General features: G+C 41.2%; 2 protein-coding genes across 2 annotated transcripts in view; one reads left to right on the top strand and one right to left on the bottom strand.

The window, feature by feature from the left end:
* Window positions 1–12230, bottom strand: part of GPALPP1 (GPALPP motifs containing 1) — a 37639-nt gene extending 25409 nt beyond the window's left edge. The window contains exon 1 of the mRNA XM_041731207.1: window positions 12035–12230. Within this exon, the coding sequence (XP_041587141.1) occupies window positions 12035–12125 (91 nt within the window). The 5' untranslated portion in view covers window positions 12126–12230. The remainder of the gene's footprint in view (window positions 1–12034) is intronic.
* Window positions 12231–12310: 80 nt separating this feature from the next.
* The window catches only part of NUFIP1 (nuclear FMR1 interacting protein 1), a 43572-nt gene continuing 38531 nt past the window's right edge, over window positions 12311–17351 (top strand). The window contains exons 1-3 of the mRNA XM_041731206.1: window positions 12311–12759; window positions 15094–15176; window positions 16973–17071. Coding sequence (XP_041587140.1) covers window positions 12354–12759; window positions 15094–15176; window positions 16973–17071 — 588 coding nt within the window. The 5' untranslated portion in view covers window positions 12311–12353. The remainder of the gene's footprint in view (window positions 12760–15093; window positions 15177–16972; window positions 17072–17351) is intronic.

The raw sequence follows: 17351 nt of genomic DNA, 5'->3' as shown, positions 1-17351 counted from the left end.
GGTATTTTGGTATGGATTGCAGTGAATGTATGGATCACTCTAGGTACCATACACATTTTGACAATATTGGTTCTTCTCATCCATGAGCATAGAAGGCTTTTCCATTTCTTTGTGTCTTCCTCAATTCCTTTCATGAGCATTCTATAGTTTTCTGAGTACAGATTTTTTGCTTCTTTATTCCTAAGTATCTTATGGTTTCGGGTGTAATTGTAAATGGGACTGATGCCTTCATTTCACTTTCTGTCTCATTGTTAGTCTATAGGAACGCAATGGATTTCTGTGCATTGATTTTATATCCTGCTACTTTGCTAAATTCCTGTATAAATTCTAGCAATTTTGGAGTGGAGTCTTTTAGGTTTTCCACAGAGTATCATGTCATTTGTGAAGAGTGAGTTTGACTTCTTTACCAATATGGATGCCTTTTCTTTCTTTTTGTTGTCTGATTGCTGAGGCTAGGTCTTCTATTTCTTAGTTTTTTAGCATTATCTTATTTATTTGACAAAGAGAAGGAGAGAGCATGAGCACAAGTAGGGGGAGCAGCAAGCAGGAGAGGGAGCAACAGGTTTCCTGCTGAGCACAGAGCCTGATGTGGGCTTGATCCCAACACCTGGGATTATGATCTGAGCTGAAAGAAAACACCCACCGGACTGAGCTACCCAGGTGCTCCAGAGGCTAGAACTTCTAGTACTATACTGAACAACAGTTGTGATAGTGGACATCCCTGCCTGACCTTAGGGTGAAAACTGTTTTTTCCCCATTGAGAATGATATTTGCTGTGTGCTTTTCGTAGATGGCATTTATATTAGGGTAGGTTCCCTCTATTCCTACACTGTGAAGAATTTTAATCAAGAAAGGATGCTGTACTTTGTCAAATGCTTTTTATGCATTGATTGAAAGGATCATGTAGTTCTTTTCCTTTCTTTTACTAATGTAGTATATTACATGGATTGATTTGCGGATGTTGAACCACACTTGCAGCCCAGGAATAAATCCCACTTGGTCGTGGTGAATAATCCTTTCAATGTACTGTTGGATCCTATTGACTAGTGTCTTGATGAGAAATTTTTTTTATGAGAATTTTTGTATTCATGTTTATCAGAGATATTGTCTTTAATTCTTTTTGGTGGGGTTTTCGTCTGGTTTTGGGATCAAGGTAGTGCTGGCCTCATAAAACAAGTTTGGAAATTTCCTTTCCATTTCTATTTTTTGAAACAGTTTCAGAAGAAGAGGTACGAATTCCCTAAATATTTGATAGAATTCCCCTGGGAAGCCATCTGGTCCTGGACTCTTATTTGTTGGGAGATTTTTGATTACTTCAATTTCCTTGCTGGTTATGAGTTTGTTCAAGTTTTCTATTTCTTCCTGTTTCAGTTTAGGTAGTTTACACATCTCTAGGAATGCATCCATTCCTTTCAGATTGCCTAATTTGTTGCATATAGTTGCTTATAATTGTTTGTATGGCATATAGTTCTTACAATCGTTTATATTTCTTTGGTGTTTGTGCTCTCTCTTCTTTCATTCATGATTTTATTTGGGTCCTTTCTCTTTTCTTTTTTGATAAGTCTGGCCAGGGGTTTATCAATTTTATTAATTCTTTCAAAGAACCAGCTCCTAGTTTCGTTGATCTATTCTTTTGGTTTCTATTTCATTGATTTCTGCTTCAAGTTTTATCAATTCTCTTCTCCTGCTGGGCTTATTTGCTGTTCTTTCTCCAGTTCCTTTATTTATTTTTAAAAAGATTTATTTATTCACGAGAGACACAGACTGAGAGATAGAGGGAGAGATACAGGCAGAGGGAGAAGCAGGCTCCCTGCAGGGAGCCTGATGTGGGACTTGATCTCGGATCCTGGGATCACGCCCTGAGCCAAAGGCAGGTGTCCAACCGCTGAGCCGCCTAGGTGTCCCATCTCCAGTTCTTTTAGATGTAAAGTTAGGCTGTGTTTTTGAGACCTTTCTTGTTTCTTGAGAAAGGGTTGTATTGCTATATACTTCCCTTTTAGGACTGCCTTTGATTCTTCCCAAAGGTTTTGAACAGTTGTATTTTCATTTTCATGTTTCCATGAATTTTTAAAAATCTTTAATTTCCTGGTTGGCCCTTTCATTCTTAGTAGGATGCTCTTTAGTTTACACGTATTTGAGTACTTTCCAAATTTCTTCTTGTGATTGAGTTCTAGTTTCAAAGCATTGTGGTCTGAAAATATGCAGGGAATGATCCTAATCTTTTGGTACCAGTTAAGATCGGAGTTGTGACCCAGAATGTGGTCTATTCTGGAGAATGTTCCATGTGCACTTGAGAAGAATACGTATTCTGTTGCTGTAGGATGGAATGCTCTGAATGTATCTGTGAAGTCCACAGGTCCAGTGTGTCACTCAAAGCCCTTGTTTCCTTGTTGATCTTTTACTTAGATGATCTGTCCACTGCAGTGAGTGGGGCATTAAGGTCCACTACTACAATTGTATTTTAATTGATGTGTTTCTTAATTTTGTTATTAATTGGCTTATATAATTGGCTGCTCCCATTTTAGGGGCATACATATTTATAATTGTTAGATCTTCTCGTTGGGTAGACTCTTTAATTATGATATAGTATCCTTCCTCATCTCTTATTAGAGTCTTTGGTTTAAAATCTAATTTGTCTGAAATAAGGATTGCCAGTTCAGCTTTCTTTTGATATCCATTATGATAAATTAGTATGGTTTTCCACCCCCTCACTTTAATTCTGGAGGTGAGTTTAAAGCAAATCTCTTGCAGATGGCCTATCAATGGTTCTTGCTTTTTTATCCAATCTGATACCCTGTGTCTTTTGATTGGGACATTTAGCCCATTTACGTTAAGAGTAACTATTGAAAGATATGAATTTAGTGCCATTGTATTACCCGTAGTCACTGTTTCTGTATATTGTCTCTGTTCCTTTCTGGTCTGTTACTTTTGGGCTTTCTCTTTGCTTAAAGGATCCTTTTAAATATTTCTTGTGGGGCTGATTGATCACAAATCCTTTTGTTTCTCTTGGAAGCTTTTTCTCTCTCCTTCTATCTTGAATGAGATCCTAGCTGGATAAAGTATTCCTGGTTGCATATTTTTCCTTATTTAACACCCTGAATATATCATGCCAGTCCTCTCTGGCCTGCCACATCTCTGTGGATAGTTCTGCTAGCAGCTAATGTTTCTACCCTTGTAGGTTATGGGTCTCTTGTCTGCTTTCAGGATTTTCTCTTTGTCTCTGAGATTTGCAAGTTTCACTATTATATGTCAGGGTGTTGACCTATTTTTACTGATTTTGAGGGGGGGGGGTTCTCTGTACTTCTTGGACTTGAATGTTTCCTTCCCCAGGTTGGGGAAGTTTTTCATTATAATTTGCTCCAATATTATCTTTTCCCCCCCTTTCCTCTTCTTCTGGAACCCCATTTATTCTAATATTGTTTCACTTCATGGTATCACTTATCTCTCGAATTCTCCCCTCGTGATCCAGTAGTTGTTTATCTTTTTCTTGGCTTCTTTATTCTCCACCATTGTCTCCACTTTTACCCTCTATATCATTAATCCTCTCTCCTGCCTCATTTATCCTAGCAGTTAGAGCCTCCATTTTTTTTATTGCATCTCATTAATAGCCTTTTTGATTTAGACTTAATTAGATTTTAGTTCTTTTATTTCTCCAGGAAGGGATTCTCTAGTGTCTTCCATGCTTTCTTCAAGCCCAGCTAGTATCTTTATAATTGTTATTCTGAACTCTAGTTCCAACATCTTACTTACATCCATAATGATTAGGTGTCTGGCAGTCATTACTGCCTCATGTTCTCTTTTTTGAAGTGAGTTTATCTGTCTTGTCCTTCCTGCAGAAAAGTGGTAGCTTTGCTACTTGTAGAGTTGCAGCTATTCTATCCTCAGCTGAGTTTGCAAGTGTTCAGAATGATTTGATGGCTACCTAGTTGAATTCGTAGGACCAGAAGAAACTAAGTTCTCCTACTCCTCTGCCATCTTGGACTCCAGCCTTTTCTCTATGTAATGCTCTTCTCTAATACGTGGAAGACTAAGAGGGAAGTAGGTTTGGAGGAAAAGTCAAGAGTTTGTTTTCCACATCTTTTTCTTTTTAAAGTTTATTTATTTAAATAATCTCTATACTCAACATGGGATTTGAACTCATAACCCTGAGATTAAGAGTTGCAAGCTCTTCTGACTCAGAAGAAGCAAGGCACCCCAAGAGTTTGTTTTTCAATATTTTAACATGCTTACTAAACATGTCAGTGGCAGTATCAGTGGTACTTGGGTAAACTGGTATAAAGCTCAGGGGAAAAGTTAGGGCCAGTTTTGGAACACCTGGTCTATTTCTGAACATTTTTTTCCTATCTCCTCTGGATTTATTTCTATAGAACATATACACAATTCACAGTAAATTGGCTTAAAAATCCAAACTTTTATCTTAAAAAACTTGATGCATTTTTTTCAATATTCTTCTATACATCATTAAATAAAGGTAGGAATTTTAGAACATGCTAAACTAGTAATATAGCACGCCTAGAAAAGATTAGACAGCAAATAGAGGAAAACATTAAGAATTAAGGGATAGGATCTGTATCTCCAATTTCTGTTCACTCAACCAGCTCAGTGGTTGAGTGTCTGCCTTTGGCTCAGGTTGTGATCCCAGGGTCCTGGAATTGAGTGCTTCATCAGGCTTCCTGCAAGGAGCCTACTTCTTCCTCTGCCTGTCTGTGTCTCTCATGGTTAAATAAATAAAATCTTAAAAAAAAAAAAAAAAGATTGAATAGATAGTATGTGTTTCCCAACTATACATGGAGATCATACCTGATTTGCAAGTGTAATGAATAATGTCTTTACCAATTTCTAATTATCTCTTTGTTTATATTAATTGCCAGAGAAAACACCTTTTAGACTATAGTAAGAAGGGGAGGATACCACCTTCCACAAATACCCCTTTCTTCAAAATTCTAGAGGTCACAGTTTATCATCAAAAAGACTGGAGGAATTACATTTCCCTTCCACAGTGATTGGTTCTTACATCTTCCTCTTCACTCTACATATTAAAGAGAATATATATATTCTCTTTTGCTTCCATCTTTTCTTATATGAAACTCTTACCAATGTAATTTGTCAATTTGACACTAACTGGCTAATTTTGGGTTGGTTTGGATCAAGAAGAGATTTTATAGGGTGCCTGGCTGCTCAGTCTAGAGATCACCCATCTTTTGATCTTGGGGTTCTAGGTTCAAACCCCATGTTGGGCATCATTTACTTAAAAAATAAAACCTGAAAAAAAAAAGAAAAAATGTACTATTCTTTTATATAGTTCAAATGATTACAAGGCTAAATGGTCTAAATATATGCTGTCCTTGGTATTATAACTAACAGATTAATTTGCCTTAAATTTTTAAAGGAACAAGTGGGGTACATAAAAAGAACACTTACATAGATGAAGATAAAACTCATCTGAGAAGAATGCAAAGCCTTATTTTTTCAAAATGATCACAGGAAAAATAATGTAAAAGAGTGAAATTCCACTTAAGTTGAATCAAAAGAAGTAATTTTTATACACATACTGAAGTAACAGAATACTAAGAGTCAGTGACCTAAAAAGGAAAAAGAATATTGAAAATACAAGTTGATATAAGCCACACAATAGACTTTATCTAATAAAACTAAGGGCATACTTGGCTTCACTTTTTTATAGGTATCCTTCTTTAGAGGTGTATAAATGGTCTCAGAATTATTTTAGGCATTTGTAATGAACTAGTTCATCTCTGTCCTAAAACAGTAATGCTATCCTATAATTATAAAAGTAGCTCTCCCACTGCAGTGATAATTTTACAAATAAATAATAAATTCCATGAAAATAGGAGTTATGCCTTATATTTCATTATTTGTCCCCTGTAGTATCTGTAACACAAAATTATGCACAGAAAAAAATGTACTCAGTATAGTACATAAAACCTCATTACAGGGGCACCTGCATGGCTCCATTGGTTAAGTACCTGGCACCTGACTCTATAGATTTCCACTTGGATCAGGATTGCAGGGTTGTGAGATTCAGCCCTGCATTGGGTTTGCACTGGACTTGGAGCCTGCTTAGGATTCTTTCTCTCCCTCTCCTTGTGCCCCCTCTCCCTCTATCCCTTCCCTCCCCCATCCTCATGTGTATGGGTGCACACATACACGTTTGTGCTGTCTCTAAAAAACAACAATAAAAAAACAACCCTCATTACAGATCAGGAATGGATTGTAATAATAGAGAACACCAACTTAGAACCCCAATTAAACAAAATGTTATTCCCACCATTCTTCTCATTAGATTATTTACAATGAAATTGTATTCCTTTATGTTTTGAATCTTTTTTTTTTTTTTAAGATTTTATTTGAGAGAGAGAGAGAGAGAGAGAGAGAGAGAGCGCGCATGAACAATGGGGAGAGGCAGAGGGAAGGAAAGACGGAGAAGCAGGCTCCCCTGTGAGCAGGGAGCCCAATGCAGGGTTCAATCCCAGGACCCTGGGATCATGATCTGAGCCGAAGGCAGATGCTTAACCAACTGAGCAACCCAAGATCCCTTGTTTTGAATTTCAACAATAAAAATTTATGGAAATTTGTTTCCTCTCTTATTGTACTTTCACACTAATCTTGATTTTGCCTGTTATCCTGCGAAGCCTAAAATATTTACTATCTGGTCCTTTATAGGAAAAGATTGCTGATCCTGTGACGAGATTAGGCACAGAAATATCAATAAGGAGAACCCAACCCAGTCTTTTGCAAGGAATAGTTACTTATGTCAGAGAATGCTTTCTAGAAAAAGTGATGGTTGGGATGGGGCTGAAAGATTCAAGTGAGTTACCTGGATAAAAGAGGTGAGAATTGGAGGAAAGGCAGTCCAGACAGAGGCAAAAGCATCTCCAAGAACCTGGAAGCATAAGGGCCTAGCACATGTAGAAAAACTGAAATGTAACCAGGGAACTGGAGCCAAGAATGGATAGAAAGGAGGGATTCATGGGGTTAGATTGCTTGCTGTGAGGTCAAGTAAGGTCAGGACTCAAAAGAGTGCCTTGGACTTAGCAAAATGTGCTAAAAAACAATTGTTGGGTGGTCTTCATTTATTACCGCAGTGGAATTGGTGACAACATTCTCAGTGGACTGCCAAGAACAGTAGCCAGAATGTAGTGGGTTAAGAGGCTACAACACAAAAGGTAAGGAGAAAATGGAGAGGATCCAGAGAGAGAACACTAGCTACAGGGGGATGTGAAGTAGAGTTTTCGTAAAGACGGGAAAGATTGGAATGCTTTGGTCACATGCCATGGGCTAGGAGCCCTGAGAATAAATGAGCGAAGGGATTCAGAGTAAAAATGAAGGATTAACCTTAAAGGAAGGCAGTGCATCTTTTCTACAGTAATCAAAAGGAAGACCAAAAAGATTCATGCAAGTTTTAGGCATAGTGACAGAAAATCGAGGAAGTTCTTTTAAGATGGCATTTATCCGCTCAGCAAAGTAGAGGGAGAGATAGTCTAAGAAAGAGAAAGAGGCTTTTAAGAAAACATGGTTGATAACGGGGGAAGAGGGCTGCATGTGAGAAGCCTTTGAGGATTGCTGGGCAGAGCTGAGAACCCACGTAGGGAGGAGATTATAATTTTTAATAACATTAGCCTGTGGAGGTCTGAAGTTTTTTCCAGCAGCTTTGGAAGGCTAGCTGTAGGCTCACAAGAGGCCAACATTTGGATTCATCCAGAGCTGGGGTTTGGCCAGACAGGTTTAACAGATACCTAATGGGTAAAGCAGTTGAAAATACTGCAAGAGGGTGGATGAAGTGATGGCTCGTGAAGTCTAAGTCATGCAGGGGCAGAAGTGATTAAAAGAAGGAGACCAACACAGAGGGCAGAGACTGCATATCTCAATGACGTTAAAAAACAAAAATAAAAAACCAAGTATAAAGGGAATAACTGAGTGAGAATGATGGCTGAATAACGGGTTCCTGCTCTGAATGAAATTTGAACTTAAGTTTTCAGAGATGAAAGAGTCCAGTGTATGATTCCAAATACAGCTGAAATTAGTGGAGGTGAAGGTCATTGTACATGAGGAATCTGGAGTTGGAGTCAAAATAGTTAAGGCTCCACTTAGCTTCCACAAAGCAGTTGTAGGAGTGAGTATAAGGACTGGTCTTGAGAAAACATCTTCCCCATGATCTGAGGGGACATTCCTCAGCATTCAATATTCTAGACTATTTGAATAAAGTTAATTTGTTCCATCTCAGACCTGTGTGCTCATTCCCTCCTCTGAACTCTGTCAGTGAGCTCTTTCAGAGAGGTAGCTGAGTATGCAGAACACGGGCAGATATCTGGTTGAGCTTAAGAATCCCCACCTGAGGGAAATTTTGGCACGTGCTACAACATTGATGAACCCTGAAGACATTATGGTAAGTGAAAGAAGCCAAACACAAAAAGATAGATACTGTATGATTCCACTTACATGAAAGACCTAGAGTTGTTAAATTCACGAGACAGAAAGTAGAATGGTGGCTGCCAGAGGCTGGAGGAAGTGGGAACAGGGACTCACTGTTTAATGGGTACAGAGCTTCAGTTTTACAAGAGGAAAAATGTTTTGGAAATGGATAGTGGTGATGGTTGCACAGAGTGAATGTACTTAATGATGAACGATACACTTAAAAATGGTTAGCATGGCAAATGTTATGTATATTTTATCAGAATGAAAAGGAAAAAAACTAGATGCACATACATGGTCACATGATTTATAAAGGTGACATTATAGTATAGTGGAGAAGGGAGGGTGATGGATCAATTAGATATCTGTGAGGAAAAAAATAAATCTTCACCCCTACCTCACACCACACACAACTATGCATTCCAGATGGACTGCAAATATGTGAAGGCTAAAACAATAACACTGGTAGGACAGAATGAAGAACAACTCTGTAGCCTTAAAGGAGCCACGAGCCATCACTTCACCCACTCTCTCGCAGATAAATAAATAGGATACAAAAGGCTCTAACTATAAGAGAAAACAAACTAAAAATCAAAATGTGCTAAAATTAAGAACTTCTGTTCATCAAAACCTACTAATGAGAAAGTGAAAAGGTAAGCCACAGAATTAGAGTAGATATTTGCAACACGCATGACTGAAGACCCGTTAAGAATATATAACAAACCCAACAGGTCAGTAAGGAAAGACAGACAAATCAGTGGAAAAATGAACAAAGACTGACACACATCCACATTTCCCAAAAAACATCTGAAAAAGGCAGTCAACTTCATTTGTTATCAGAGAACTGCAAATTAAAACTACCAGGAGATACTGCTGCAAAGCATCAGATTAAAAAGACAGAAACAACTAAGTGAGAACATGGAATGAGTGCAAACTGGTACTCCTTTGGAAACTGACAGTGTCCACTAAAACAGAATATATGCATATCCAATGATCCAAAAATTTCAAAAGGAATGCACCATGTGTTCACTGAAAGACGTGTACTGTGATGCATAACAGCACTTTATTAACTGCCAAAAAGGGGAAACTACTCAAATGTCCATGAGAGTAAACTAGGTAAGGAAATTGCAGAAAATCCCCCTAATACACTGCTGGGTAGCTCTGACAATAAACGATCTGTAATAACCACCACAATAATTCATCAACATGATGGATCTCACAAAATAACGTTATGCCAAAATATGAAGCCAGTTGCAAAAGAGTTCATCTTTGTATTTTTCCATTTACTTAAAGCACACAAAACTAATCATAAGTCAAGATAGTAATTACCCTCTGGTGGAAAAAGGGATGGGGAGGCAGGTAGTGACTGGAGAATAGCACAAAGGGAACGTCTAGGGTGTCACAGAGTGCGTTTCAAGGATACTGGTACTCATAAACTTCTTAAGAAACCAGACAGAAGCATAATGAGAAAAAAAAAATCTCAAACATTTTTTGGGCAACAGTTTTAGGATCAGAATTCCAGGAGGTTATGAAGGGAATGGAATTACAGCAGGGGGCATATTTTGTGTTAAAAATGACAGGCTGTGTGCAAGAATTTGTGCTTGGTGAAGAAGTGAAGCCAACAAATATCTACCAAGGATCTTTTATGTGCCAGGCGGGGGTAAAACTTGGTTAGGATTGGGGAAGGGGGGCACCTGAGTAGCTCAGCTGGCTAGGGAGCTGCCTTCAGCTTGCATCATGATCTCATGGTTTTGGGATTGAGCCTCTCCTTGGGCTCCCTGCTCAGTGAAGAGCCTGCTTCTCCCTCTGCCCCTCCCCCTGCCTGCACGCACACCAGCACTCACTCATTCTCTCTCTCTCAAATAAATAAAATCTTAAAAAAAAAAAAGATAGTGGAGGGTACATACACACAGTGTTAAGTGTTGAACATGGGGGGTGAGAAGACAAGGAATGCACAAAAGCAACAAGAATGGACAGAGAAAGGAGTACCTGAAATAAATGCTGTAGAATAATGGAAGCGAATCAAATAGAAGTACCTATTTGGGAAATAGTGGTTATTTACCTGCAAATCCTGCCTTGGTTTAAAAATCAGGAAATACGGTGAATCCAAAACAACATGCATGTAGAAACCCAACCAAAAAAACCTGGCTAACCCCACTTTTCTTCAACTTGAGTTAAACGGATTCTTCCTTGCAAAAAGTAAAAAACATGACTTTATAGCCCTTATGACAGAAAGGAGATCTGGGAAAAAAAAAAAAAAAAGCTCTAGGTGGAAACATGCCCCCCTTCATCAAAGGATGAAAATAAATTAAGAAATAAAAGGGTAGGGACGCCTGGGGGGCTCAGAGGTTGAGCATCTGCCTTTGGCTCAGGGCGTGATCCCGGGGTCCTGGGATCGAGTTCTGCATACGGTTCCCTGCATGGAGCCTGCTTCTCCCTCCGTGTCTCTCATGAATAAATAAAATCTTAAAAAAAGAAAAGAAAAGAAAAACGGGAGGGTTACTCTTTCGGCTTTACTCTTTTCCAACTTTGGTGTCAAAACCAGTCTGCAAATTAGAACAAACATTAAAGGAGATAGATAGGAAGCGTTTATTTGGCAAATAGCAAGTGCCCACTCTGTGTGTTACAGCGAGAGGATCCTACTGTAAACGGTGCAGGAAGATATGACACAAGTCATTTTTTAAAAGTGTGTTAAGGGGAATCCCCGGGTGGTTCAGCGGTTTAGCACCTGCCTTTGACCCAGGGCGTGATCCTGGGGACCCGGGATCGACTCCCACGTCGGGCTCCCTGCATGGGGCCTGCTTCTCCCTCTGCCTGTGTCTCTGCATCTCTCTCTCCATCTCTCTGTGTCTTTCATGAATAAATAAATAAAATCTTTAAAAAAAAATTAAGTAGAAGAAAACCCCATGGGGAGGGGAAAAAAAAAAAAAAAAAGGAAGGCGTGTCAATTCTTGGGAGAGTTTGGAAAAGCTTCCCTGAGGCCTTTGCTGACATTCACGCTGGGCCTTGGAGATCGGGGTAGGAGTCTGGCTGAGAGTGTCAAGAAGCGGAGCGAGGCCGGAAAGAGCCTAGAGCAACTCGGGCCTGGTTTCAGCACTGGACTGTGGTGTCGGATTCAAAGACAGGAAGAGGGGCTAGGAGGGCGGGTCGGAGCATCTTCTGCAGAGCATCTTCTGCAAGGACCCCGGAAGGCAAAGGGCACGGAGGTTAGGAGCCCCGGCGGTCGGGCCTCGGGGTCCCCGTGTGTGGCATGGAAATAACAACAATCTAACTTCCTAACGATATCATCTTACACATATAATAACCACCTGACGCAGTCGCTAGGAGGATGAAGCGACAGTGTGTACGGATCGTCAGCAGAGGCTCCAGCCCATCAGGAGCTAAGTAAGACATCATCGTCGTAACGATTCCCAGCATCTCCCCGCCCCCCTCTCCGCCCCCCCCCCCCCGCCCCTCCGCCTCCCGCTACCGCTGGAGAAGCCAGGTTAGCTGCGGTCGGCCGCGCCCACTTGCCCCTGCTCCGCCCTTTGAGGCCTCGGACATCTCTTCACGGCGGGCCCGGGAAGGGGCGGGCAGGCGGGCAGCGTCAGGCGCCGCCGCTCACCGGGGCTGCGGTCTCGCTCCTCCTCCTCCTCCGCTGTCCCGCGAGCCTTGAAGCCGGGCGGCAGCGCCGGCCCGATCAGATCCCTCGCCATCCGCGGGGGCGGACACCCGTCCGGCCCTACGACTCTCACCACACAGACTCCCGCTGGCCAAGAGGCAGCCCCGGCTCCCCGCGCCGCACTTGCCGCACGCCTTTTTCCGGCGCCTGCCGATGACGTAGCAGCCTGTGGTTGGCGGAGCCGCGCAAGTCGCGAAAAGCGGAAGTGACGCCTAAAGCCCGTTCCGCATTCGCACGCTCGGCTCGCTGCCTGGCGGGAGGCATGGCTGAGCCGGCTCGCGACTCCGTGGCTTCTGCGGGCTGGTTTCCGTCGTCCGAGCTGACCCCGGCGCTGGGGCCTCTGAGCGACCCTGCCTCGCTGCGGGACAACTGGATGCTCTGGGCAATGCTGCCGCCGCCGCCGCCGCCGCCTTCGTCGTCGCCTTCTCTGGGAGGGTCGGAGCCTTCCTCGGAGGGGCGGCCCTCCCGGGAGACCCAGGCGCTCCCCGAGGCGCCTCCTCCCTTCGACGCCCAGATTCTCCCCGGGGCGCAGCCTCCCTTCGACGCCCAGTACCCCCTTGATGCTCAGCCTCCCCTCAACGGTCAGCCGTCCTGGAACTTCCAGGCTTCCACATCATGGTACTGGAGACAGTCGTCTGGTGCTTTTCGGGGGCATCAGAAGACTCCGGGTAGGCTGTTGCCCCCGCCCCCTCCTTACCACCCTTTACTTTCCTTTTCTCCCCTTCCTTCCTCTCCCACTTTCCCCTTTTTCCTCTTCTCTACTTCTGATTCTGTCCTGCAGTCCTGGAGTCTGTCTGCTCATCAACGTCTCACAATTTGTGGTACAGTAACGTTTTCCCCGCCTATTCAGTCCGGTTCAGGAGTTATTTATTTATTTTTTCTTTTTAAAGATTTTGTTTATTTATTCATGAGACACACACACACACACAGAGACACAGAGAGGCAGAGACACAGGCAGAGGGAGAAGCAGGCTCCATGCAGGGAGCCCGACGTGGGACTCCATCCCGGGTCTCCAGGGTCACGCCCTGGGTCAAAGGCAGGCGCTAAACCGCTGAGCCACCCGGGCATCCCCTGTTCAGGACTTATTTATCGAACTCCAGCTGTGTAGCAGGAACTGGGGATATAGCAGTGATCGAAACATAACAAAAATCCTTACCTTTATGGAGCTTCACGTTTCCTGGCCGAGGAAGACGGAATAAAAGCAGTGTGTATTAGAAGGCAGTGAGGGCCATGGCGAGATGGAGAGCCAAAGGGGAATGATAGGGAGTGCAGTTTTAAGTGTCAGTCGTTTTAAAAAAAAAAAGAATAAATAAAATAAGTGTCAGTCGTGAAGAGTCAGCTTCGGAGCAAAGGCCACAGGGAGGTGAGGGATACATTTGTGGATGACATCTGGGGGAATAGGGATGCAGGCAGAATGAAGTGCAAGTGCAAAGACTTGGAGGCGGGAGCTGTAGATCAGAACCGAAGCCAAGAGGAACAAGCCTGGGGACAGAACTGTAGAAGATCGGGGAAGAGGGCCGACCTGCTAGGGCCTTGTAGACGTGGGACTTTGACTTTTTGCTCTTGTGATAGGGGTGGTGCAAGGGAGTGACGTGACTTGATTTACATTTTAGAAGGATTAATGTGGCTGCTAAGGGTTATTGATCTAAAGGGAAAGGAGTTAGGAAGGTATTGGAGTTACCCAAGTGAGAGATACTGGGGACTCGGACCACCAGGGTGGAGCTCGGGGGATGGATGAAAGTGTTGGATTCTAGATCTGTTTGGAGGGGAGGAAAGGGCCAACACGGTTTGCTCCAGGATCAGATGTAAGGTGTGAGGTCAAGACAAGAATAACAAAGTTTTTTTTTTGTTTTTTGTTTCCCCAAACAAGCGGAAGGATGGGAATGGAACAGATTTGGAAGGAAGACCCAGGAGTTGAGCTTGGAATATGTTGGTGTCAAATGGAGATATCGAAGAGGCTGTTAGGTTGTACTTTTCAGGGGAGATTGGTGTCTGGAACTGTGAATTTGGGTGTCAACAGCATATAGGGCATAGTTAAAGCCACAAGATCGTTCACTTAAAACCCTTCTCCAATTCTGCATGAGCTTTAATTTACATCAGCTCGAATCCAAATCAGTGTTTACTGCTTGCCAAATGCCGGGAATATGAATGTTCTAAGACAGTCCTGAGTCCGGTGAGACGGGTTCATAAATATAAGTCACAGCACAGCATGACTGGTGATGGAGGCATGTGGAGGAATTTGGGGAAGGCTCTTGGAACAAGTGCGTTGGGAGATGTGTAGGGTTTAGGAAGAGATACTTTTTAGGTAGGGGCAAAGAGGTGTGAATACAAGGGGAGTTCTGAGAACTGCTCTGTTCTTGTGTGAGTGAAGCAAAGTAAGTGGAGGGTATGGGGGAAGAGTAGGATGAGAAAATAAACTGGGATCTCATTAAAGGGCTCTGGGAAGCCATTTATAGGTTTTCCAGGATTGTGACCATTGGAGGATTATTTTTGTGGTGAAAATGTGTAGAGTCTGTTGGAAGAGAGGGCTTGCGAACTAGAAGACAGTCTGGAAGCCTGTGCTGGTAACCTAGGTGAAAGATAAGGTTTCAGAGTTGGGTCTTGGCAATAAGAGAGGAAAGAACGTGGGAGAAAATGTATTTCACAACTCTGTTTTCCTGCTGTAAAGTTGATGCTGAAAGTGCTGTATTGGAATTTTATTATTTACCTTTCTAATGTTTGAAATAACTGTAACAAATTTTATCAGGTTTGAGTGGCCATTTCTTTCTTTACTTTGACACCTAAAGCATGTATGGACGTGTAAATTGTTACATGTAAATATGTAACAACGTATTTACTTGAAAAATACTTATTTGGTAGACTAGTCTTAATCTTTGTTAATTTGAACTACTTTTCTTCTTAAAAGCAGCAGTTTTTACTCAAGTATTTGTGACATGTTAGAACAAATAAAATTTAAAAATTGTATAGTTGCAAATATTTACAGGTTTCTTTTTGTTTTTTAGTTAATCATTCTTATTTTCCACGAAAATATGATGCAAAGTTCACTGATGTCAACCTCCCTCCCAGTAGAAAACAGAAAAAAAAGGTATTTTTAAAGATATTCTTGAATGTGACACTTGGGTCCCTAAGTCACTGTTTTATTCCTTGTGTTTCTATCATAACTGTCTCAGTGTTTTGCGTCCATAATTGACACAGTGAGGCCTTAACTATAATGGGATCTTTAAGGATCTTAGCTTTAAGTAAAAACTTGAAGCAAAATCTTTTTGAGAAATAAATGAAGAAATTGTAGAAGCAGAAAATAGTCCATTTCAGTATATTTTCTTGAATAAATTGAGAATTATGATTACAAGTAAATGTAAATGTTATCAAACCTTGGTAAACTAAAAAAAAATATGTATATATACGTACACACACACATAATTAGAGAATTGAGGGAAGAAGGATGGAATTTAGGGAGAAGGATGGAAATCCAGACTTTTTCTCCTGTAAAATTGAAAACATGGAGTTAAGAACAAATTACAATGACGCAAATCTTTTATTTTTTATAATCTTTTTTGTTTTGTCACAGGGATATTTGAGGAACAAATATTTCTGTGATCAAAAAAAATATTTGCAGCGGTTTCTTTTTTTTTTGTTTCAAATTCAATTAAAATTAAATGTATTTTTAAAAGAGAGAAAGAGAGAGCATGAGTGGGCATAGAGGCAGATGAAGAAGGAGAGGTATACTCCCTACTGAGAAGGGAGCCTGACTCAGGGCTTGATCCCAGGACCCTATATTATGAACTGAGCCACCCAGCTTCCTTTATTCTGATGAAGCTGATGAATCTGGTCTGTTTTAAGGTATATAAATGTCAGGGTGCCTGGCTGGCTCAGTTGGTACAGCATGTGACTCTTGATCTTGGCATTGTAAATTTGAGCCTCACGTTGGGTGTAGAGATTACTTAAAAATAAAATCTAAAAAATAAAATGTCATTAATTTAGGATGAGTTGAATAAAGTCTACAGCTTGAAATTATGTCCTTCGTTTTGGCATGAAAACTGAGTAACACTAACAAAATATTGTGCGTGTATAATGTATTAACATAATCCCAGCATTAAACAATGGAAGACGGTTTCCTCTATAGTGTGTCATTGTAATCTTTTTTGTTTTTTGTTTAAGCATAAAAATAGCAAATTGGGAATAAATAACTGACCTTTACTAAATGATTCTTTTATTTTCTTTTAAATATTTTATTTATTCATTTAACAGAGACTGAGAGAGCACACAAGCAGGGGGAGCGGCAGGCAGAAGGAGAGGGAGAAGCCAGCTCCTCATGGAGCAGGAAGCCTGATGTGGGGCTAGATTCCAGGACCCCGGGATCATGACCTGAGCTGAAGGCAGACAATTAACTGACTGAGCCACCCAGGCATCCTCATATGCTGTGCTCTTAATTAGATTACCAATTTGAAATCTATTCACAGATTGTATTAGTTCTACTCTGTTAAAAAAAATTTTTTTTAAAAACTTTATTTATTCATGAGAGACACAAAGAGAGGCAGAGACACAGGCAGAGGGAGAAGCAGGTTCCTTGCAGGGAACCTGATGCAGCACTCAGTCCTTGGACCCTGGGATCACAACCTGAGCCAAAGGCAGATGGTCAACCACTGAGCCACCCCGGTGGCTCTAAAATTTCTTTATCATGCCTGGCTTTTCTTAATACATTTCCTAAAAATAAAGTAAACAGAATTATCCCTTCATTAGAAATGTATTCAGAAGTTTCTCCCACATACAGGGGTTAATATGAAAAATCAAAGTACATACTACTGGAAGGATGGTTATATTTTTGTTCTTGGTTAAAATTTTTTTATTAAAAGCCTAATGCTTCTCTGTTTTTGTTTGCAGAAAAGAAAGGAACCAGTTTTTCATTGTTTTTGTGATACCTGTGATCGTGGTTTTAAAAATCAAGAAAAGTATGATAAACACATGTCTGAACACATGAAAGTAGGTTTTTATTGGTTGTCCTGAAATTAATTAATTAATTTATTTTTAAGATTTTATTTATTTATTCATGAGAGACACATAGAGTCAGAGACACGGGCAGAGGGAGAAGCAGGCTCCGTGCAGGGAGTCCGACGTGGCACTTGATCCCGGGTCTCCAGGATCATGCCCTGGGCTGAAGGCGGCACTAAACCGCTTGAGCCACTGGGCTGCCCCTGTCCTGAAATTTATTTAGCAAAATGGGTATATTTGGTAGAAATTCTGAACTTTTTTTCCTTAAAAG

This window comes from Vulpes lagopus, chromosome 16 (genome assembly GCF_018345385.1).
Source record: "Vulpes lagopus strain Blue_001 chromosome 16, ASM1834538v1, whole genome shotgun sequence".
Classification (NCBI taxonomy): Eukaryota; Metazoa; Chordata; class Mammalia; order Carnivora; family Canidae; genus Vulpes; species Vulpes lagopus.
This window is presented reverse-complemented; position numbering and strand designations above follow the sequence as displayed.